Here is a 24,870-nt window from a genome sequence, read left to right as displayed (position 1 = left end):
CCAGACTGGCCGAGGAGGTCGTGGTACCCGGATCTGTGGCATCTCACGGTAGGCCAACCGTGGACACTACCAGACCGGCCAGACTTGCTGTCTCAAGGGCCGTTTTTTCCATCTGAATTCTGCGGCCCTCAACCTGACTGCGTAGCCATTGAGTCCTGGATCCTAGCGTCTTCAGGGTTATCTCAAGAGGTCATTGCCACTATGAGACAGGCTAGGAAACCAACGTCCGCCAAGATCTACCACAGGACGTGGAAGATCTTCTTATCCTGGTGCTCTGATCAGAGTTTTACTCTCTGGCCATTCGCCTTGCCCACTTTCTGTCCTTCCTTCAATCCGGAATGGAAAAGGGGTTGTCTCTCAGTTCCCTTAAGGGACAAGTTTCGGCGCTTTCTGTGTTTTTTTTTTTTTTTTTTTTTTTTTTTTTTTTCAAAAGCGTCTAGCCAAACTCCCTCAGGTACGCACGTTCCTGCAGGGGGTTTGCCACATAGTCCCTCCTTACAAGCGTCGGCTAGAACCCTGGGATCGGAACAGGGTGATACCGGCTCTTCAGAAACCATCCTTCGAGCCAATGAGGGATATTCTCTTTCACGCCTTTCGCAGAAGGTGGTCTTCCTAGAGGCAGTCACGTCACTCCGCAGAGTGTCTGACATAGCAGCGCTGTCATGCAAAGTCCCCCTTCCTGGTGTTTCACCAGGACAAGCTGGTTCTGCGTTCGGTTCTGGAATTTCTCCCGAAGGTGGTATCCTCTGTTCATCTCAATCAGGATATCTTCTTACCTTCTTTTTGTTCTCATCCGGTTCACCAACGTGAAAAGGATTTGCACTTGTTAGGTCTGGTGAGAGCACTCAGACTCTACATTTCTCATACGGCGCCCCTGCGCCGCTCGGATGCGCTCTTTGTCCTTGTCGCTGGCCAGCGTAAAGGGTCGCAAGCTCCCAAGTCAACTTGGCTCGGTGGATCAAGGAACCAATTCTTGAAGCCTACCGTTCTGCTGGGCTTCCGGTTCCTTCAAGGCTGAAGGCCCATTCTCCCAGAGCCGTGGGTGCGTCCTGGGCGTTGCTGCACCAGGCTACGGCTCAGCAGGTGTGTCAGGCGACTACCTGGTTGAGTCTGCACGCTTTCACGGAGCACTATCTAGTGCATACCTACGCTCGGCAGATGCCAGCTTAGGTAGGCGAGTCCTTCAGGCGGCGGTTGCCCACCTGTAGGAAGGAGCCGTTTTACGGCTCTTTTACCGAGGTATTCTTTTACCCACCCAGGGACTGCTTTTGGACGTCCCAATTGTCTGGGTCTCCCAATGGAGCGACAAAGAAGAAGGGAATTTTGTTTACTTACCGTAAATTCCTTTTCTTCTAGCTCCAATTGGGAGACCCAGCACCCGCCCCTGTTCCCTTCGGGCTGTTATTTCTTTGTGTACACATGTTGTTCAGATTGAATTGTTCTTGGTCATGGTTTCAGTTCTCCGAACATCCTTCGGATTGAATTTACCTTAGACCAATTTATAAGTTTCCTCCTTCCTGCTTTTGCACCAAAACTGAGGAGCCCGTGATGCACGGGAGGGTGTATAGCAGAGGGGAGGGATTACACTTTTAAAGTGTAATACTTTGTGTGGCCTCCGGAGGCAGTAGCTATACACCCAATTGTCTGGGTCTCCCAATTGGAGCTAGAAGAAAAGGAATTTACGGTAAGTAAACAAAATTCCCTTCTTTTTATTTTTCATACTGTATTACAAAATGAATAATAAAGTTGTATTTATTTATTTTTTTCCTTTCTTAGTTTTCAGACATTCTTGTCAAGATCGATGAATATGTAAAAAAACAACCAAAAGCATCTGAAGGTATTAAGAAACAGCTTCTTGCGGTATTTGAGAGCGCACAGTTCTGTCCTGTAATGTGGTGATATTGGTGGTTAGAACTGTCACTTAAGCCAGGAGGAAGGGGAGCTGCACGCTCCTGCCGAAAAAGCTGACATAAACCCTTTATTTTTAACGTGTGTTGTGGTAAGAGGGGGATATAAGATGATATAGAATGATATAGAGGTTTACTCTTTTGCTGTGGTGGCATATTACTATGATATGCCATGGCTTTGTGATAGGTTGGGGCTTTTAACTGGGAATTACATTGTGATATTACAATCCATTATTTAGTAGTGTGATTTCTTTTCTGACTTGTAGTTATGGGACCTGTGGAGGCCGCACCCGAATATAAAGTGATTGTGGATGCAAACAATTTGACTGTGGAAATAGAAAATGAATTAAGTAAGTTTGTCAGGGTGGACGAATATTTATTTAAGAGATGAAGCCACACATGTAAATAGCAATTTATTTCCACAAAGTACAAGTGAAGATTAAAGCAAAAACACAACTTGCTAATATCTTATGATAGAAATATACAGTGGAACCTTGGTTTGAGAGCGTTTTGCAAGACAAGCAAAGATTTTACAAATTTGTAACTTGGTTTAAGAGCAAATACTCACCGTGCACACTTCCGGTTCTGTTCTATCACCGTTCTCTGACCCAATCTGGAGGTAACTTTCTGTACATATGTGCTGTATATTGTACACCGTATACCTTTGTGCAGTACAAGGCTTGAAGGCTAAAAGAGTCCAAGGAAATTCCAGCAAACCAGTCCAAAAAATGCTTAAAGGGAACCTGTCACCACTTTTTTTTTGGCTATAAGCTGTGGCCACCACCACCGGGGTCTTATATACAGCATTGAAATATGCTGTATATAAGAGCCCAGGCCGGGGGTATAACATAAATAACACTTTATAATACTTACCTAACGGTCGCGCGGTGGGTGTGTCCGGTGGCGGCGCCGACTCTTTTGGCCATCTTTGTGCTCCTTCTTCTCTAGCCGCAGTACTTGAAGGGTCCGACGTAATACACACTCGCCAGCATTCAGGTCCTGAGCAGCACAGATCAAAGTATTGTAGTGCGCCTGCGCAGGACCGGCGAGTGTGTATGACGTAGCCGCGTCATGCACACAGGCTTCAGAAAGAGGACGAAGATGGCCGAAAGAGGAGGCGCCAGCACCGGACAACGGAGACACCCATAAGGCCCACAGCGTGACCGTTAGGTGAGTATTATAAAGTGTTTATGTTATACCCCTGGCCTGGGCTCTTACATAAAGCATGTTAGAATGCTGTATAGAAGAGCCCGGTGGTGGTGGCCGCAGCTTATAGGGCAAAAAACTGGTGACAGGTTCCCTTTTAAGTATAAAAATACAAATTTTGTTTGTGAATCATGTTAAAAAATCCATATAGGGTCAACACCAGCCCCCTATATAGACTTTTTAACATGATTCACAAATAAAATTTGTATTTTTATACTTAAGCATTTTTTGGACTGGTTTGCTGGAATTTCCTTGGACTCTTAGCCGTCAAGCCTTGCCGACTTCCAAAACCTAATGGTCTCCGTGGAGCAGGTAAGCTGGATAAATCTTTGTTTGTTATATTGTATAGTATATACTATACAGCATGTTTATCAATTTGCATTTGTGGATACAGTACTGTACTTTCTTATTAATAACCAGTGCAGCACATTGCTTATACTGTATCTCTCACACACCAACAACTCTATTGTACGCTAATGTGCAGTTTAATTTATTTTATATGCTATTACTGTACAGTATTATTGTACTGTAAATTTTATATGAATACATTATTTTGTGTTACTGTAATAAGTTTGTATAAATACAGTAAATATTCTTGGGTTGTGGAACGAATTGTCTGCGTTTCAATTATTTCTATGGGAAAATTTGCTTTGATATAAGCGTAACTTGGTTTAAGAGCACAATCCCGGAACCAATTATGCTCGTAATCCAAGGGTCCACTGTACTTCTTATCCCCACTAAACCTTCACTTTCTGTCTCCTGCACGCACTATTACTCACAAACTGCTCAAATTTGTCTGCAAATCTGTCTGCAACAAGGGATAAAATTACTCCTGCTATATAGGCCTATAGAGACGTAAGGAGGAGAAACTGGAGGGAAACAATAGTAAGGCTGTAGCTTCTGGCAATGGGAGAAAACAACTAACATTGTGGAAAAAAAGTAATTTAATGGCCAGCAAGTGTTATTCCTCATATACACATGGCCGCTGATTCTGGGAGGTGGGCAGCCTATTAATGTATTCAATATATTGAGATGCAGCAGAGATATACAACTTGGCAAACGCTCCGTTTCTGAATTGTAAGGTATTCTTTTATGTCTGTAGATATTATACACAAGTTTATCAGAGACAAGTATTCAAAGCGGTTTCCTGAGCTCGAGTCGCTGGTTCCAAATGCCTTGGACTACATAAGAACAGTGAAGGTTTGTGCTGTGTAATGTAAAGGGGTAAATGTTGCAGGTGTCTGTGCTTCACAGTACATAAAACTGGTCTGGTGCATATCTTAAGATTATCAATCAAAATAATAAGTGTGTGATACAGGCATGCAGTATGAAAAACTGGCAGTAGATGGCAGTATAGCTTTACTCTGAATGACAGATCCCCATTACCTTTTGTAAATCGTCAATACAATCCTATACCAAAAATGCTTAAAGGGAAACAGGTTTTTGCTACCTAATCTGAGAGCAGCGTAATTTAGTGACAGAGACCCTGATTCCAGCAATGTCACTTACTGGGCTGTGAGTGTAGTTTAAATCACAGTTTAATCAGCAGCAGATTATCATTACAGGTCTACTTGGCGTGCTTCAGGTAGTCCAGCATATTCATGAGCTCTGTATAACTGCTAGACCTGCAGCAGAGAAAACTGATTTTATCAAAATGACAGCAAATGTCTCAGTAAGTGACACATTGCTGGAATCTGGGTCTCTGTCTCTACCTTATGCTGCTCTCAGATAAGGGACCAAAAACCTGGTGACAGATTCTCTTTAATGGGGTTGTCCAGGTTTGGGATGACAGTCTGCAGGCACTCTTAACAGCATGTGGACTGCACGCTGTCAGGAGTCTCCAGCTAGGGAGATGGCGATTACGTAACTGCAGTCGTGTGGTGACTAGATATGCTCAGTTAAAGTCACTTGCACTGAATGAAGCTGCGCACACCTAGTCAGAATGTGACCAAAAGTATACAAATTGCATACTATTGGTCATGTGGACTACTGATCTCGAAACCCTGACTGCATACACTGTGCACACTGTCAGGATTCAAAAGCCTTCAATTGCTTAGAGGGCCTATATCATCCCAAACCTGAACAACCTTTAAGATTACACTAAGGCTATGTGCGCACGTTGCGTACTGGCCCTGCAGAAATTTCTGCAGCGATTTGAACCGCACACGTGCGCTTCAAATCGTTGCAGAAACAAAAGCCGATTTCATGTGCTCTGCATGTAGCCCCTCCCATAGACAGAGCGGGGACTTCATGCAGAGCGCACGAAAGAAGTGACATGTCACTTCTTAGAACGCGCGCTTCGGGCAGCAGCTGAAGCGCTGCGCTGTAATACGCCACGTGCACACGTCTCCTGCACAATCTCCATAGACTGTGCAGGGGACGCAGGACGCATGCAGTTACGCTGCGGTGCAGATCGCAGCGTAACTGCATGCAATTACGCAACATGCGCACATAGCCTAAGAATGTATAATGGTGGGTGGCTAAAGATGATCTTTGCTTCATCAATCTATGCCTGCAGTAAATCCCCCGATGACCCCCCCCCCCCCCTCCAAAAAACGGGGCTCTGCAGCCCCATCCTGCATAGAGTAGAGGAGCGCATGTGTAGCCTGCACACAATTCATTGTCCATGGGACAGCCAAGGTTGATACTCTGCAGTCCCATAGACAATGAAAGCTCACTTCTACTCCCTTCAGGATAGGTCTGCAGAATAAATAAATGAATTCTCGACCCTGACATTGTATAAAAGCGATTTGTCCCTCTATCTATCCGTCCCTCTATCTATCCGTCCCTCTATCTATCCGTCCCTCTATCTATCCGTCCCTCTATCTATCCGTCCCTCTATCTATCCGTCCCTCTATCTATCCGTGCAGCTGATTTTTGCATTGAACATAAACCTGATTTACTATTCTATTTCAGGAGTTGGGAAACAATCTGGATAAATGTAAGAATAATGAGAATCTTCAGCAAATTCTGACCAATGCCACCATCATGGTTGTGAGTGTAACGGCCTCCACTACACAGGGGTAAGCCCAAACCCATGCCGTTCTTTCTGTATACCCGTGCTTTGTGTCCTCATGTATTTCCTAATTGTGGTATTTGTGGCTTATATACAGACAGCAGCTGACTTGTGAGGAATTGGAACGCATTGAAGAGGCTTGTGACATGGCGCTGGAGCTGAACCAGTCCAAACACCGAATCTACGAGTACGTGGAGTCTCGCATGTCCTTCATTGCTCCCAATCTCTCCATTATTGTTGGGGCCTCAACTGCAGCCAAGATAATGGGTAATGTATGACGCTTATTATCTCTGTGCTAAGATGAGAGCAGTACACTAATGAAACCACATAGTAGATGTTCAGCCCTCTACGGTCTACTGACATCACAGCCTTTGTCCTTTTCAGGTATTGCTGGTGGTCTTACAAACCTGTCAAAGATGCCGGCCTGCAATGTCATGCTCCTGGGAGCTCAGAGGAAAACGTTATCCGGCTTCTCTAGCACGTCCGTCCTTCCTCACACAGGTTATATTTACCATAGTGACATCGTCCAGTTATTGCCTTCGGTAAGACACAAAAAGCTTTGTGGGCTAGAACTGTGATGGTCGAGGCTAAACATGTTTCATCTTGATGTCTTTTATGTCTTTTTATTTTTAGGACTTGCATCGAAAGGCAGCACGCTTGGTGGCTGCAAAATGCACCTTGGCAGCCCGAGTGGACAGCTTTCATGAGAGCACCGAAGGAAAGGTTGGTATTAACAGGGCTGTCAGCGCAGAATGACTGTTCAAACCAAGCACTGGCGCTCTGTGCATCATGGCGGGGCCAAACATTTAAGTGCATTTCTTTGTCGCTCCATTGGGAGACCCAGACAATTGGGTGTATAGCTTCTGCCTCCGGAGGCCACACAAAGTATTACACTTAAGTGTAAAGCCCCTCCCCTTCTGCCTATACACCCCCCGTGCATCACGGGCTCCTCAGTTTTTATGCTTTGTGCGAAGGAGGCTGACATCCACGCATAGCTCCACATCTTAGTCAGCAGCAGCTGCTGACTATGTCGGATGGAAGAAAAGAGGGCCCATAACAGGGCCCCCAGCATGCTCCCTTCTCACCCCACTCTGGTCGGCGGTGTTAAGGTTGAGGTACCCATTGCGGGTACAGAGGCTGGAGCCCACATGCTGTTTTCCTTCCCCGTCCCTTAATGGGCTCTGGGTGAAGTGGGATCCTAATCGGTCTCCAGGCACATGAGACCGTGCTCCCTCCGCAGCCCCTGGGGAATCTGCTGACAGGAGCCGAGTATCGACAGGGACAAGGCCCTGCTACGGTGAGGTACTCTGTGTCCCCGTGGGGACCGCGCATAGAGCGCTGATGCCACACACACTGCAGCACTGCTGGGTGTGTTAGTGCGCCGGGGACTACCGCGCCGGCCGCGCTGTGAGGTACTCTGTGTCCCCGTAGGAACCGCGCATGGAGCGCTGGTGGCCATATACACTTCAGCACTGCTGGGTGTGTTTGTGCGCCGGGGACTACCGCGCCGACCGCGCTTATATGCCGGCCGCGCTTATTACTTTAGTCCCCGGCTTTTGCGGCCTAGTATCGCATATTCCCGCCCCCAGGCCTGCCAGTCAGGGGAAGGGCGGGACGCTGCACAGGACGTTAGTGCTGAGGGTTGGAGCATACTTTGTATCCTCCTCCCCCCTCATACAGCACACTGGGGCTCCAGATTCCCGCACTTTCTAGGGCACGCCCACGGCCCCCTCCTCTCCACAGAACGCAGGCAGCCATTCCTGTCAGCACTTCTAACGCTGGAGAGGAGAGACAACAGGCTCTGGGAGGCCCATGCAGGGATTCTGGTGATCACACAACCGCTTTGAGCGGTCGGTAAGCAGCACCTGAGGTGCTGGCCCCACTGAGTGCAGAAGTGTACATATATATATATATATATATATATATGCTTATATGCTATACATTTACACTGTACTGTCGCACTGTTGATTTTTGGCTATATACCCTCCTGGATTGTACTCAGAGGAGACAACAGCATGTCGTCTGCAAATAGCAAGGGTGCCAAAGCACAGGCTTACTTTGCAACCTGTACCTCATGTGCGGCTATACTACCGGCAGGTTCCACGGACCCTCATTGTGTGCAATGCTCGGCCCCTGTGGCACTTACTCAGCCGGAGCCTCTGCTACTGGTGGCCCAGGTGGAACCACCTGCTACCACTGTCCAGGTGACAGGGACGGAGTTTGCAGTGTTTGCTGACAAACTGTCTGAGACTATGGATAAATGGTCTGCTAGGATACTAGAAGCCTTACAGTCCAGACCGGTGACTCAGGCCCCGGGCACTGTTCAATCATTGACCCCAGGCCCCCCTCAATTGGAGCTGCAGAGTGCTCCTGGGGTGACCCATGGGTCCCAGGGTGAGGTCTCTGACATGGACCGCAGTCCCAGGCCGCCTAAGCGGGGTCGCTGGGAAATTCCCTCGACTTCATCACACTGTTCAGGGTCTCAGCAGGAAGACTCTCTGGATGATGAAGCGGAGGTAGCAGATCAGGATTCTGATCCTGAGACCGCGCTTAACCTGGATACACCTGATGGTGACGCCATAGTGAATGACCTTATAGCAACCATCAATCAGGTGTTGGATATTTCTCCACCAGCTCCTACAATTGAGGAGTCTGCTTCTCAGCAGGAGAAATTCCGTTTCAGGTCTCCCAAGCGTCCATTGAGTATGTTTCTGGATCACTCTGACTTCAGAGAGGCAGTCCAGAAACACCGAGCTTGTCCAGATAAGCGTTTTTCCAAGCGCCTTAAGGATACACGTTATCCCTTCCCCCCTGACGTTGTCAAGGGCTGGGCTCAGTGTCCTAAGGTGGATCCTCCTGTCTCCAGACTGGCGGCTAGATCCATAGTTGCAGTGGAAGATGGGGCTTCACTCAAAGATGCCACTGACAGACAGATGGAGCTCTGGTTGAAATCCATCTATGAAGCTATCGGCGCGTCTTTTGCTCCAGCATTCGCAGCCGTATGGGCACTCCAAGCTATCTCAGCTTGTCATGCGCAGATTAATGCAGTCACACATACATCTGCTCCGCAAGTGGTGTCCTTAACCTCTCAGGCGTCGGCGTTTGCGTCCTACGCCATTAATGCTGTCCTGGACTCTACGAGCCGTACGGCGGTAGCATCCGCCAATTCGGTGGCAGTCCGCAGGGCCATGTGGTTACGTGAATGGAAGGCAGACTCCGCTTCCAAAAAGTTCTTAACCGGTTTGCCATTTTCTGGCGACCGCCTGTTTGGTGAACGATTGGATGAAATCATTAAACAATCCAAGGGAAAGGACTCTTCCTTACCCCAGTCCAAACCAAACAGACCTCAACCACGGAAGGTACAATCGAGGTTTCGGTCCTTTCGGCCCGCGGGAAGGTCTCAGTTCTCCTCGTCCAAAAGGCCTCAAAAGGATCAGAGGAACTCCGATGCATGGCGGTCTAAGTCACGTCCTAAAAAGACCGCCGGAGGAACCGCTCCCAAGGTGGCCTCCTCATGACTTTCGGCCTCCTCACACCGCATCCTCGGTCGGTGGCAGGCTTTCCCGCTTTTGCGACGCCTGGCTGCCACAGGTAAAAGACCGATGGGTGAGAGACATTCTATCCCACGGTTACAGGATAGAGCTCAGCTCTCGTCCTCCGACTCGTTTTTTCAGAACATCCCCGCCCCCCGAGAGAGCCGATGCTCTTCTGCAGGCGGTGGGCATTCTGAAGACAGAAGGAGTGGTGATCCCTGTGCCTCTTCAGCAACAGGGTCACGGTTTTTACTCCAACTTGTTTGTGGTACCGAAAAAGGACGGATCCTTCCGTCCTGTTCTGGACCTAAAACTGCTCAACAAACACGTAAAAACCAGGCGGTTCCGGATGGAATCGCTCCGCTCCGTCATCGCCTTAATGTCCCAAGGAGACTTCCTGGCATCAATCGACATCAAAGATGCTTATCTCCACGTACCAATTGCACCAGAGCATCAGCGCTTCCTGCGTTTCGCCATAGGAGACGAACATCTTCAGTTCGTGGCACTACCTTTCGGCCTGGCGACAGCCCCACGGGTCTTCACCAAGGTCATGGCAGCAGTGGTAGCAGTCCTACACTCTCAGGGACACTCGGTGATCCCTTACTTAGACGATCTGCTTGTCAAGGCACCCACTCAAGTGGCATGCCAACACAGCCTGAACATTGCTCTGGAGACTCTCCAGAGTTTCGGGTGGATCATCAATTTTCCAGAGTCAAATCTGACACCGGCCCAATCTCTGACATATCTTGGCATGGAGTTTCATACTCTTCCAGCGATTGTGAAGCTTCCGCTGGACAAACGGCGTTCACTACAGACAGGGGTGCGATCTCTCCTTCAAGGCCAGTCACACCCTCTGAGGCGCCTCATGCACTTCCTAGGGAAGATGGTAGCAGCAATGGAGGCAGTTCCTTTGGCGCAGTTTCATCTGCGTCCTCTTCAATGGGACATTCTCCGAAAATGGGACAGGAAGTCGACGTCCCTCGACAGGAAAGTCTCCCTTTCACGGGCAGCCAAGGCTTCCCTTCAGTGGTGGCTTCTCCCCACTTCTCTGTCGGGGGGGAAATCCTTCCTTCCCCCATCATGGGCTGTGGTCACGACGGACGCGAGCCTGTCAGGGTGGGGAGCGGTTTTTCTCCACCACAGGGCTCAGGGAACCTGGACTCCGACAGAGTCCTCCCTTCAGATCAATGTTCTGGAGATAAGGGCAGTGTATCTTGCCCTAAAGGCGTTCCAGCCGTGGCTGGAAGGCCAGCAAATCCGAATTCAGTCGGACAACTCCACAGCGGTGGCATACATCAACCACCAAGGGGGAACACGCAGTCGGCAAGCCTTCCAGGAAGTCCGGCGGATTCTGATGTGGGTGGAAGCCACGGCCTCCACCATATCCGCAGTTCACATCCCGGGCGTAGAAAACTGGGAAGCAGACTTTCTCAGTCGCCAGGGCATGGACGCAGGGGAATGGTCCCTTCACCCGGACGTGTTTCAGGAGATCTGTTGCCGCTGGGGGATGCCGGACGTCGACCTAATGGCGTCACGGCACAACAACAAGGTCCCAACATTCATGGCACGGTCTCAAGATCAGAGTTCTGGCGGCAGACGCCTTAGTTCAGGATTGGTCGCAGTTTCAACTCCCTTATGTGTTTCCCCCTCTGGCATTGTTGCCCAGAGTGTTACGCAAGATCAGGTCCGACTGTCGCCGCGCCATCCTCGTCGCTCCAGACTGGCCAAGGAGGTCGTGGTACCCAGATCTGTGGCATCTCACGGTGGGTCAACCGTGGCCACTACCAGACCGACCAGACTTGCTGTCTCAAGGGCCGTTTTTCCATCTGAATTCTGCGGCCCTCAACCTGACTGTGTGGCCATTGAGTCCTGGATCCTAGCGTCTTCAGGGTTATCTCAAGAGGTCATTGCCACTATGAGACAGGCTAGGAAACCAACGTCCGCCAAGATCTACCACAGGACGTGGAGGATATTCCTATCTTGGTGCTCTGATCAGGGTTTTTCTCCCTGGCCATTTGCCTTGCCCATTTTTCTTTCCTTCCTTCAATCAGGATTGGAAAAAGGGTTGTCGCTCGGCTCTCTTAAGGGACAAGTCTCAGCGCTCTCTGTGTTTTTTCAGAAGCGCCTGGCCAGACTTCCACAGGTACGCACGTTCCTGCAGGGGGTTTGTCACATAGTCCCTCCTTACAAGCGGCCGTTAGAACCCTGGGATCTGAACAGGGTACTGATGGCTCTTCAGAAACCACCTTTCGAGCCAATGAAGGATATTTCTCTTTCACGCCTTTCACAGAAAGTGGTTTTCCTAGTAGCAGTCACATCACTTCGGAGAGTGTCTGAGCTAGCAGCGCTGTCATGCAAAGCCCCTTTCCTGGTGTTTCACCAGGACAAGGTGGTTCTGCGTCCGGTTCCGGAATTTCTACCTAAGGTGGAATCCCCCTTTCATCTCAATCAGGATATCTCCTTACCCTCTTTTTGTCCTCATCCAGTTCACCAGTGTGAAAAGGATCTGCACTTGTTAGATCTGGTGAGAGCACTCAGACTCTACATTTCTCGTACGGCGCCCCTGCGCCGTTCGGATGCACTCTTTGTCCTTGTCGCTGGCCAGCGTAAAGGGTCACAGGCTTCGAAATCAACCCTGGCTCGGTGGATCAAGGAACCAATTCTCGAAGCTTATCGATCTTCTGGGCTTCCGGTTCCCTCTGGGCTGAAAGCCCATTCTACCAGAGCCGTGGGTGCGTCCTGGGCTTTGCGGCACCAGGCTACGGCTCAGCAGGTGTGTCAGGCGGCTACCTGGTCGAGCCTGCACACTTTCACGAAACACTATCAGGTGCATACCTATGCTTCGGCGGATGCCAGCCTAGGTAGGCAAGTCCTTCAGGCGGCGGTTGCCCACCTGTAGGAAGGGGCCGTGGTACGGCTCTATTACGAGGTATTCTTTTACCCACCCAGGGACTGCTTTTGGACGTCCCAATTGTCTGGGTCTCCCAATGGAGCGACAAAGAAGAAGGGAATTTTGTTTACTTACCGTAAATTCCTTTTCTTCGGCGCTCCATTGGGAGACCCAGACGATTGGGTGTATAGCACTGCCTCCGGAGGCCACACAAAGCATTACACTAAAAAGTGTAAGGCCCCTCCCCTTCTGGCTATACACCCCCAGTGGGATCACTGGCTCACCAGTTTTCTGCTTTGTGCGAAGGAGGTCAGACATCCACGCATAGCTCCACTGTTTAGTCAGCAGCAGCTGCTGACTATGTCGGATGGAAGAAAAGAGGGCCCATACTAGGGCCCCCAGCATGCTCCCTTCTCACCCCACTTTATGTCGGCGGTGTTTGTTAAGGTTGAGGTACCCATTGCGGGTACGGAGGCTGGAGCCCACATGCTGTTTTCCTTCCCCATCCCCCTGAGGGGCTCTGAGGAAGTGGGATCTTACCGGCCCACAAGCCCTGAGGCCGGGCTCCATCCACAGACCCATGGAACCTGCTGGATACGGAGCTGGGTACCGTTCAGGGACAAGGCCCTGCGACATTAAGGTACTCTGTGTCCCCGTATGTACAGGCCGCGCACACTCCAGACTTGCTGGGTGTGCTAGTGCGCCGGGGACAGTAGCGCTGCGCGCTGGGGTTATAGTCACTACAGTTTTTCTGTGTGACTTTATATGTTGGGGACTGCCGCGCCGGCCGCCCCTAGAGCGGCGGCGCGGCTGCGACTTGTAGTGCGCCGGGGACTTAGCGCCGACCGTGCTTTTACGACGGCGTCGCTTATAAATTTAGTCCCCGGCTTCTGCGGCCTAGCTCCGCTTCGTTCCCGCCCCCACCCTGTCAATCAGGGCAAGGGAGAGACGCTGTACGATTCATCAGCGCCGAGGGCTGGAGCCTTATTTACATGCTCCAGCCCTCTCACTGAGCACAGTGGGACGCAGGTTTCCCGCTCTTCGTCTGCACACGCCCAGGGCCCGCCCCTCTCCACAGGACGCCGGCAGCCATTCCTGCATGCAGTCTGGCTGGAGAACGGACACAGGCTCTGGGAGACCCAGACAAGGGATTTCTGGCGACCACACACCCGCGTTAAGCGGGCGGTAAGCAGCACTTAAGTGCTGGCCCCACTAGTGCCACAGTGTTATATTTGTGTACTTTTTTTCTCTGTACCATATATATATATATATATATATATATATATATATTTTGCACTGTAAGGTCGCTTCTTGGCTGTATACCCCAATTGCTCTGAGGAGACGACATGTCATCTGCAAAACGCAAGGGTGCCAAGACACAGGCTGTGAGCGCTACTTGTGCCGCTTGTGGGGCTAATCTACCGGCAGGTTACAATGACCCCCATTGTGTGCAATGTTCGGTCCCTGTGCCACTTCGTCAGCCGGAGTCTATGGTGGTAGTGGCCCAGGCAGAGTCGCCGGTGAACCCTGTCCCGGTGACGGGGACAGAGTTTGCAGTTTTTGCTGACAGGATGTCTGTCACTATGACAAAGATCCTAGAGACCTTGCAGGCCAGGCCAGTTACTCAGTCCATGGACAATGCTGCGGCACTGTTCCCCGGTCCCCCTCAGTTGGAGTTAATCCGTGCTTCAAGGGGGTCCCAGGCATCTCAGCCTGACGGCTCTGATTCAGATGACAGTCCCAGACAGCCTAAGCTTGCTCGCTGGGAGAGACCCTCCACGTCATCACGCGGATCAGGGTCTCAGCGAGAAGAGTCTCTACATGATGAGACAGAGGAGGGGGATCAGGAGTCTAATCATGAAACCGCTCTCAATCTGGATACTCCTGATGGTGACGCCATGGTAAATGACCTTATAGGGGCCATCAATAGTCTATTGGAAATTTCTCCCCCTGCCCCTTCTGCAGAGGAGGCAGCTGCACAGCAGGATAAGTTCCATTTCAGGTATCCCAAGCGTAAACTGAGTACTTTTCTGGACCACGCTGACTTCAGAGAATCAGTCCAGAAACACCATGCTTGCCCAGATAAGCGTTTCTCCAAACGTCTTAAGGATACACGTTATCCCTTTCCCCCTGACGTGGTCAAACGCTGGACCCAGTGTCCAAAGGTGGACCCCCCAATCTCCAGGCTTGCGGCTAGATCCATAGTTGCAGTGGAAGATGGGGCTTCACTTAAAGATGCCAATGACAGACTGTCACAAACCACCGGGGGGGTCACTCAGAAATCCCCCGCGCTGGCTACCAGTACGTCACAATCGGGGGGTAACAAGTGGGGGGTCACCCCTCCTTTATACCTCCCGACCGACAGACAGAGCACGTGACGCGCTCTCTAGCGCCCCTCTTATAGTCAGGCCAATTATGGAATTGCCCGACCATAAGCAAGGAGGCCGCTATACTACTTATGCCGATTATTGAAGGGTCCCCGGTGAGAGTAAGGTATATATTCCCCCGACCTCCGCGGGCGGAATATATAAAATCTCCCCGAATCTCACTGGCCTCCCCACAATAATCCTTGGCACAATTCGCTGCCACCAACCGATTTACGGTAACTATTAGCCGAACACACAGACGTGGGATTCAAGATCGAGATAACAGAACAGCCCAAGATTAATTATATAATTTAATCAGCCTAAAGCACACTAGAAACTACAATATATACAATAGGGAATCTACAGAATATACATATGTCAGAGTACAGTTACAATCAAAGCATGGGTTACAAACAGGCATACACAGTTCCAGCAGTTACCTTGTTGCGTCTGGCCACAGGGGGGCGCTGTAGGCCAGGTTTCTAGGATCCTTCCCACAGATGTTTCCTACACGTGCCCCCAGCGAAAAGAACACTGGAAAATGCCCGAAGTAGGGTTATCAACCTGGGCAGATCCAGGTCCCCTCCTACCTTAGTGACCTCACAGGGAAGCACTGCTCCACCCCTGGCTGGAGTTATGGACAAAATCCACAACATGGAATATGGCCATAACTTGGCCTGGGAGCGTCGTAGGCGGACGCCAATGCTCTCATTGTGACAGTTATGAATTTAGCTACAGAACGAGGGGACTCATGACCTGTCTGCCAGTTCCCCATTGGCTGATATCACGCCTGGGGCATTTCCCAATGTCCTGCTCCCATAAAAAGGGTGTGCCGGCATCGTCCGCATGCAGAGACACCATTTTTATGGTTGCCATATTTATCGGAAATATGGCTTGCGAGATATGAACCATTTTTTACTGGAGTCGTTCTGTCTGGCTATTTCCATAGCCTTGCTAATGAGATACAACTCTTGTTACAGGGTGACGGCAGGGAGTCATCCTGTGTCCATTGTTCCCACACCACCTCATTTCCATATCACAGGACATGGCCATGGAGGTGTAAGTGGAACATTGAGAACAAGAAGGGAGGGGGCACTGCCAGGGAGTGATGAGGGATTATGACTGGAGTCATAATTCATCTTCATATCCCGGGATTTGCCTCACACCTCCCCCCTTTTGAGGGCGCTAGGGGGCAGCACACTCCGGTGTTCCCCCGTGCGCCCGTCCGCGACCTCTCCTTGTCGGGACAGCCCGTCTGCGTTACCGTGGTCACGGCCCCTTTTGTGGCGAATGCTGAAGTTGTATTGCTGGAGCGCAAGGCTCCATCGCAACAATCGCCCATTCGTCCCAGAGACGGTGTGCAACCAGCTGAGGGGATTGTGGTCCGTCTCCACGATGAAGTGGCGCCCGTATAGATAGGGTTGCAGACGCTGCAGGGCCCACACTATGGCCAGGCACTCCTTCTCCATCGTGGAATAGGCAACTTCCCTGGGTAACAGCTTCCTGCTCAGGTACAAGACTGGGTGCTCTTGGCTCGCAGAGTCCACCTGGCTGAGCACCGCACCGAGGCCGAAGTCACTGGCGTCGGTCTGTACTACAAACGGCCGCGTGAAGTCGGCTGCCTGTAGCACGGGCGGGCTGGACAGGGCGTCCTTTAGGGCCCGGAAGGCTGTCTCGCAGTCCATTGTCCAATCGACTGCAGAGGGCAGCTTCTTCTTGGTGAGGTCCGTCAAGGGCTTTGCCAGGCTACTATAGCATGGAACAAACCTCCTATAGTACCCAGCGGTCCCCAAGAAGGACATCACCTGCTTCTTGGTCCTGGGGGTGGGCCAGGATGCGATGGCTTCCACTTTCTCAGGCTCGGGCTTCAGTGTTCTCCCACCTACCCGGTGACCGAGGTACTGGACCTCGCTCATGGCCAGCTGACACTTTCCCGGCTTGATGGTCAAACCTGCCCGGTGGATCCGCCTGAGCACCTGTGCTAGATGCTCTAGGTGGTCCTCCCAGGTGGGACTGAAGACGGCAATGTCATCCAGGTACGCGGCCGCGTACCCTTCAAGTCCCTTGAGCAGGGTGTTGACCATCCGCTGGAAAGTGGCAGGGGCATTCCTCATCCCGAATGGCATCACCGTGGACTCGTACAGTCCAAATGGGGTAATAAAGGCAGAGCGTTCCCTGGCCTTGCGAGTCAGGGGGATCTGCCAATATCCCCGGCTCAGATCCATGATGGTCAGGTACTGAGCCCCGGCCAACTGATCGAGCAGGTCATCGATGCGTGGCATTGGGTACGCATCGGCGACCGTGACCGCATTGAGCCCCCTGTAGTCCACGCAGAACCGAGTGGTTCGGTCCTTCTTAGGGACGAGGACTACAGGCGAGGCCCAAGCGCTGTTGGATGCCTGGATCACCCCCAGCTTCAGCATCTCGTCAATCTCCTGGCGCATGTGTTGCTGCACCTCCAGGGAGACCCGATATGCTGAACGCCGGATCGGGGGATGATCCCCAGTGTCCACGTGATGGACAGCCAAGTCAGTCCTTCCGGGCTGGTTGGTAAACAACCCCCGGAAGGGGAGGAGGGTGGCCCACAGCTGGGACCGTTGGTCTTCCAAGAGCTGGTGGCCAACCTCCACATCCTCAATGGATCCGCCTGCCCTAACCTGGGCTAGCATATCCAAGAGGGTTTCCGCTTCTCCCTCCTCGGGCAGGTTGCACACGGGGAGCGCACATGCCTCCCGCTCATGATGTGCCTTCATCATGTTCACATGGAAGGGCTTCCGCCTTCCACGGGCAGGGTCCAGGGTGACCAGGTACGTTACAGGGTTGAGCTGCTGGTACACGAGGTATGGGCCTTCCCAGGCTGCCTGAAGCTTGTCCTGTGGTACGGGGACCAGTACCCACACCTTTTGACCCACTTGGTAGGTCCTCTCACAAGCGTTCTGGTCGTACCAACGCTTCTGATCGGCCTGGGCTTGAGCCATATTGTCGTGTACCAGTTGCGTCAAGGCCTGCATTTTGTCCCGGAAGCGCATGACATACTCGATAACCGACACTCCAGGGGTGGCCAAATCCCCTTCCCAAGCCTCTTTCACCAGAGCCAGGGGGCCCCGCACACGTCGCCCGTACAGGAGCTCAAACGGTGAGAATCCTGTTGAGGCCTGTGGAACCTCCCGGTAAGCAAATAACAGGTGTGGGAGATACCGCTCCCAGTCACGCCCATGGGAGTCGACCAACATCTTAAGCATCTGCTTTAAGGTGCCATTGAACCGCTCGCACAGGCCATTAGTCTGTGGATGGTACGGGCTGGCCACCAGATGTCGCACCTGGACTTGCTTACAGAGGGCCTCCATCAGCTGGGACATGAATTGGGTCCCCCGGTCAGTGAGCATTTCCTGGGGAAAACCCACTCGGGAGAAAATCTCCAGCAATGCGGTGGCCACCTTGTCAGCCCGAATGGACGACAAGGCCACTGCTTCTGGGTACCGGGTGGCATAGTCCACTACCGTCAGTATGAAGCGTTTCCCGGAGCTGCTGGGGATGGCCAGCGGGCCGACCAGATCCACAGCCACCCTCCTGAAAGGCTCATCGATGATTGGCAGAGATACTAGTGGGGCTTTGGGGTGTGGCCCCGCCTTCCCCACTCTCTGACAGGTTTCACACGAACGGCAGTAGGCAGCCACATCGGCCCCCATTTTCGGCCAGTAGAAATGCTGGTTTAACCTGGCCTTGGTCTTAGCGATCCCTAGGTGTCCGGCCATCGGAATCTCATGTGCGATCCGCAACAACTCCGTCCGGAACGGATAGGGTACCACCAACTGTCGGTCCCTGGGCCACGCCTCCGGTGAACCCTGCTGGACCGTGGCCCGGTACAGCCGTCCTTGGTCCCAGACCACTCGTTCCGGGTCCGAGTCCGAGGGAGGCTGTGCCGCCTGCTCCTTAAGAGCTTTCAGGCTGTCGTCAGCTTCTAACGCTGCCTGAAACCCCTGACTAGATGTGGCCAGAATCGACGAGACTGTCACATCTTCAGTCAGTACCCCGGGACCTGTGTCCTGGCCTCCACCTGACTCGGCTGCCACTTGGTCAGAAGGGGAAGAGCTATCGGACCTCCGGGAGGCCCCTTGGCTTCCAGCACTCCCACTGCGGGTGACCGCGGCCACAGCCGCTGCGACCGTGGGTCGTGCCTGCTCCTCCTCCGTTCCTGACCAAGTCGCCGGTTCAGGCAGACCTACCTGGCTTCCTGACACCCCGGTTGTGGGGGAACCATGCACCGAGATCTTACCTGGGAGCACTTCCGCTCCTGGACCGGCCCCAATCTCACCTGCCTGTTCCCCTCCTGCAGCAACAGAACCCCGCTGTGAAATCTCTGGGGACCCCACATTTGCTGTGGTAGCCCCCACCCCACACACTGGTCCTCCCCCTGCAGCACCCTGCTCTCTGCTTATCCCTGCAGAGGGCAACAGATCCCAGCTCACAGGCTGATTACTTGTAGAGGCATTGTCACACCTTTCTCTGACCCCCTCCCCTCCTGTCACAGCTGCAGCTGCGTGTGTGTCTATGGTGTCTGTGCAAGCAGAAATATCAGAGTTCACTCCCTCCTCCCTTACATCATTCATAGATAACACATTAACATTGTTAGGAGTCATGTCAGTACGGGCTGAAGGTTCAGCCCTTGGGGGGGGCCCAAACTGGGAGGTTATCTGCCCCAAATCTGTCCCAAGTAGCACGTTTGCAGGGATCCGATCAGTTACCCCCACCTCCCTCACCCCTCGCCCTGCGCCCCAGTCCACATAAATGTCAGCAACAGGCAGCGCCGGGTCAATGCCTCCAATCCCGGAGACAGCGAGGGTTTTTCCAGGGATCAAGTCTTGGGGGGACACCATCTCAGGCCGCACCAGAGTCACCTCCGAGGCGCTGTCTCGCAGTCCTATGGTCACAGACCGGCCGACGGTGACAGGTTGGAAGCTGTCCAGGGACCTACCACCACCCCCACCCACACAATACACCTTGGGCGGCCCTTGGGACGGGGACGGAGCCGGGGCCTTGGGACGCTGAGGGCACATGGCCTTGAAGTGTCCAGGTAGGTTGCACTGGTGGCACCGTCTTGGTTCCGCCACGGGCCTGGAGAGGGGAGTTGAGGGGGACACCCCCTGCAGTCTAGGGGCAGGTGGGGCAGTCGCAGAATTCATCTTACCCCCTCTCCAGGTGCTGCTGGTGGCCGCTCTCCTGGCCTCAGGGGCCCGGTTGTTGGTGTAGTCATCGGCAAGGGCAGCTGTAGCCGTGGACCCCTTTGGCTTCTGGTCTCGGATGAACTGGCGGAGATCCTCAGGGCAGTTCCACAAGAGTTGCTCCGTGATGAACAAGTCCAGGATCTCCGGTCCGGTGGAAAGCTGCAGGCCTTGGGTCCAGTAGTCGGCAGCTCGGGCAAGTGCCCGCCGGTGGTCAGCCCAGGAGTCCTTTGGTCCCTTCTGTAGGCTCTGGAACTTCTTGCGGTAGGACTCTGGAGTGAGGTTGTACTGTTGGATCAGGGCCCGCTTGATGGTGTCGTAGCCCTGATCTGCCTCAGCAGGCAAGTCCCCAAGGATATCCAGGGCCTTACCCCTTAAACGGGGGGTCAGGTATTTGGCCCACTGGTCCTTGTCCAGATGGTGCTGCAGGCAAGTCCGTTCAAAAGCAGTCAAGAAAGAGTCCAAGTCTCCATCCTTCTCCAGCACTGGGAAGTCCTCAACACGGACCTTTGGAAGTTTGGTGTCTCGAAGGTCACGTGTGGCTGATGAGGGCCGGAGCTGAGCTAGCTGCAGCTGGTAGTCACGGTCTGCCTGTCGCTCTCGCTCTCGCTCTTCACGCGCTGCCTGCCGCTCTCGCTCCGCAGCCTCACGCTCTGCGTGCCGCTCCGCAGCCTCAGCGTCACGCGCTGCCTGCCGCTCTGCCCTGCGCTCTGCCAGGAGTTCCTTGTAGCCCTTCTGGTCTCCAGCCTGGAGAAGGGCCATAGCCATTTGAAGAAGGCTATCCGAGCCTCCCAGGCTCGGTGGAATGGCACGTGGTGATCTGCGGCACGCTGCAGAGCTAGGCGATTCACTGTCCCTTTCAGAGCGGAGGGCTGGCATCTGGCTCGTTGAGGAACCTTGGGTGAGCTGCTCCTCATCTTGTCCATAATTGCCAGGTTGTGCAATGTCCTCGGCAGAACGGTTTTCTGGCGTCGAGCTCCTGGAGGACTCGTGGGCAACCTCCTCATTGCTGTCCACAGCACCGTCCTCCCTCTCTTCGGCTCCTGCCTTAGCATTGGCCAGTTGCATAGCTCTGCTCCTGGTGCCATCAGCCATTCTTGCAGACTTTTGGTCACTGACACAGAACTGACACCTGATGCCTCCACACACCTTACAGTATCTGCACTCTGACACTCTAGTGTTGAGCTAGTCTGAAGACCCCAGCAGCCACAGCTGCTGCAGGCAGTCTTTAGTGTCTGGGAGTATGGGTCTCACACTCACACACACTATTATCTCGATCCCACCGCTATGCCACCAATATGTCACAAACCACCGGGGGGGTCACTCAGAAATCCCCCGCGCTGGCTACCAGTACGTCACAATCGGGGGGTAACAAGTGGGGGGTCACCCCTCCTTTATACCTCCCGACCGACAGACAGAGCACGTGACGCGCTCTCTAGCGCCCCTCTTATAGTCAGGCCAATTATGGAATTGCCCGACCATAAGCAAGGAGGCCGCTATACTACTTATGCCGATTATTGAAGGGTCCCCGGTGAGAGTAAGGTATATATTCCCCCGACCTCCGCGGGCGGAATATATAAAATCTCCCCGAATCTCACTGGCCTCCCCACAATAATCCTTGGCACAATTCGCTGCCACCAACCGATTTACGGTAACTATTAGCCGAACACACAGACGTGGGATTCAAGATCGAGATAACAGAACAGCCCAAGATTAATTATATAATTTAATCAGCCTAAAGCACACTAGAAACTACAATATATACAATAGGGAATCTACAGAATATACATATGTCAGAGTACAGTTACAATCAAAGCATGGGTTACAAACAGGCATACACAGTTCCAGCAGTTACCTTGTTGCGTCTGGCCACAGGGGGGCGCTGTAGGCCAGGTTTCTAGGATCCTTCCCACAGATGTTTCCTACACGTGCCCCCAGCGAAAAGAACACTGGAAAATGCCCGAAGTAGGGTTATCAACCTGGGCAGATCCAGGTCCCCTCCTACCTTAGTGACCTCACAGGGAAGCACTGCTCCACCCCTGGCTGGAGTTATGGACAAAATCCACAACATGGAATATGGCCATAACTTGGCCTGGGAGCGTCGTAGGCGGACGCCAATGCTCTCATTGTGACAGTTATGAATTTAGCTACAGAACGAGGGGACTCATGACCTGTCTGCCAGTTCCCCATTGGCTGATATCACGCCTGGGGCATTTCCCAATGTCCTGCTCCCATAAAAAGGGTGTGCCGGCATCGTCCGCATGCAGAGACACCATTTTTATGGTTGCCATATTTATCGGAAATATGGCTTGCGAGATATGAACCATTTTTTACTGGAGTCGTTCTGTCTGGCTATTTCCATAGCCTTGCTAATGAGATACAACTCTTGTTACAGGGTGACGGCAGGGAGTCATCCTGTGTCCATTGTTCCCACACCACCTCATTTCCATATCACAGGACATGGCCATGGAGGTGTAAGTGGAACATTGAGAACAAGAAGGGAGGGGGCACTGCCAGGGAGTGATGAGGGATTATGACTGGAGTCATAATTCATCTTCATATCCCGGGATTTGCCTCACACCTCCCCCCTTTTGAGGGCGCTAGGGGGCAGCACACTCCGGTGTTCCCCCGTGCGCCCGTCCGCGACCTCTCCTTGTCGGGACAGCCCGTCTGCGTTACCGTGGTCACGGCCCCTTTTGTGGCGAATGCTGAAGTTGTATTGCTGGAGCGCAAGGCTCCATCGCAACAATCGCCCATTCGTCCCAGAGACGGTGTGCAACCAGCTGAGGGGATTGTGGTCCGTCTCCACGATGAAGTGGCGCCCGTATAGATAGGGTTGCAGACGCTGCAGGGCCCACACTATGGCCAGGCACTCCTTCTCCATCGTGGAATAGGCAACTTCCCTGGGTAACAGCTTCCTGCTCAGGTACAAGACTGGGTGCTCTTGGCTCGCAGAGTCCACCTGGCTGAGCACCGCACCGAGGCCGAAGTCACTGGCGTCGGTCTGTACTACAAACGGCCGCGTGAAGTCGGCTGCCTGTAGCACGGGCGGGCTGGACAGGGCGTCCTTTAGGGCCCGGAAGGCTGTCTCGCAGTCCATTGTCCAATCGACTGCAGAGGGCAGCTTCTTCTTGGTGAGGTCCGTCAAGGGCTTTGCCAGGCTACTATAGCATGGAACAAACCTCCTATAGTACCCAGCGGTCCCCAAGAAGGACATCACCTGCTTCTTGGTCCTGGGGGTGGGCCAGGATGCGATGGCTTCCACTTTCTCAGGCTCGGGCTTCAGTGTTCTCCCACCTACCCGGTGACCGAGGTACTGGACCTCGCTCATGGCCAGCTGACACTTTCCCGGCTTGATGGTCAAACCTGCCCGGTGGATCCGCCTGAGCACCTGTGCTAGATGCTCTAGGTGGTCCTCCCAGGTGGGACTGAAGACGGCAATGTCATCCAGGTACGCGGCCGCGTACCCTTCAAGTCCCTTGAGCAGGGTGTTGACCATCCGCTGGAAAGTGGCAGGGGCATTCCTCATCCCGAATGGCATCACCGTGGACTCGTACAGTCCAAATGGGGTAATAAAGGCAGAGCGTTCCCTGGCCTTGCGAGTCAGGGGGATCTGCCAATATCCCCGGCTCAGATCCATGATGGTCAGGTACTGAGCCCCGGCCAACTGATCGAGCAGGTCATCGATGCGTGGCATTGGGTACGCATCGGCGACCGTGACCGCATTGAGCCCCCTGTAGTCCACGCAGAACCGAGTGGTTCGGTCCTTCTTAGGGACGAGGACTACAGGCGAGGCCCAAGCGCTGTTGGATGCCTGGATCACCCCCAGCTTCAGCATCTCGTCAATCTCCTGGCGCATGTGTTGCTGCACCTCCAGGGAGACCCGATATGCTGAACGCCGGATCGGGGGATGACCTGTCTGCCAGTTCCCCATTGGCTGATATCACGCCTGGGGCATTTCCCAATGTCCTGCTCCCATAAAAAGGGTGTGCCGGCATCGTCCGCATGCAGAGACACCATTTTTATGGTTGCCATATTTATCGGAAATATGGCTTGCGAGATATGAACCATTTTTTACTGGAGTCGTTCTGTCTGGCTATTTCCATAGCCTTGCTAATGAGATACAACTCTTGTTACAGGGTGACGGCAGGGAGTCATCCTGTGTCCATTGTTCCCACACCACCTCATTTCCATATCACAGGACATGGCCATGGAGGTGTAAGTGGAACATTGAGAACAAGAAGGGAGGGGGCACTGCCAGGGAGTGATGAGGGATTATGACTTGAGTCATAATTCATCTTCATATCCCGGGATTTGCCTCACACAGACAGATGGACCTTTGGTTAAAGTCTGTCTATGAAGCTATCGGCGCGTCGTTTGCTCCAGCATTCGCGGCCGTGTGGGCACTCCAAGCTATTTCAGCTGGCTTGGCACAGGTGGACTCTATCATATGTCCAGCAGTGCCGCGAGTAGCGTCCCTAACCTCGCAAATGTCTGCGTTTGCGACTTGCGCTATCAACGCTGTCCTGGACTCTACAAGCCGTACCTCCATTGCGTCTGCCAACTCTGTTGTCTTGCGCAGAGCCTTGTGGTTAAAAGAATGGAAAGCGGATTCTGCTTCCAAAAAATGTTTAACCAGTTTGCCACTATCTGGAGACAGACTGTTTGGTGAACAATTGGCTGAAATCATTAAGCAATCCAAGGGTAAGGACTCCTCCTTACCCCAGCCC

General features: G+C 52.7%; 1 protein-coding gene across 1 annotated transcript in view; it reads left to right on the top strand.

Moving 5' to 3' along the window:
- PRPF31 (pre-mRNA processing factor 31) overlaps window positions 1-24,870 on the top strand; it is an 83,690-nt gene that overhangs the window by 21,581 nt on the left and 37,239 nt on the right. The window contains exons 3-9 of the mRNA XM_075329066.1: window positions 1,777-1,837; window positions 2,174-2,257; window positions 4,216-4,313; window positions 6,030-6,136; window positions 6,227-6,396; window positions 6,514-6,671; window positions 6,763-6,852. Coding sequence (XP_075185181.1) covers window positions 1,777-1,837; window positions 2,174-2,257; window positions 4,216-4,313; window positions 6,030-6,136; window positions 6,227-6,396; window positions 6,514-6,671; window positions 6,763-6,852 — 768 coding nt within the window. The remainder of the gene's footprint in view (window positions 1-1,776; window positions 1,838-2,173; window positions 2,258-4,215; window positions 4,314-6,029; window positions 6,137-6,226; window positions 6,397-6,513; window positions 6,672-6,762; window positions 6,853-24,870) is intronic.

The sequence above is a fragment of the Anomaloglossus baeobatrachus genome, chromosome 11 (genome assembly GCF_048569485.1).
Source record: "Anomaloglossus baeobatrachus isolate aAnoBae1 chromosome 11, aAnoBae1.hap1, whole genome shotgun sequence".
NCBI classification, from domain to species: Eukaryota; Metazoa; Chordata; class Amphibia; order Anura; family Aromobatidae; genus Anomaloglossus; species Anomaloglossus baeobatrachus.
The sequence above is the reverse complement of the archived record's forward strand: the minus strand, read 5'-3'. Positions and strand labels throughout refer to the sequence as shown.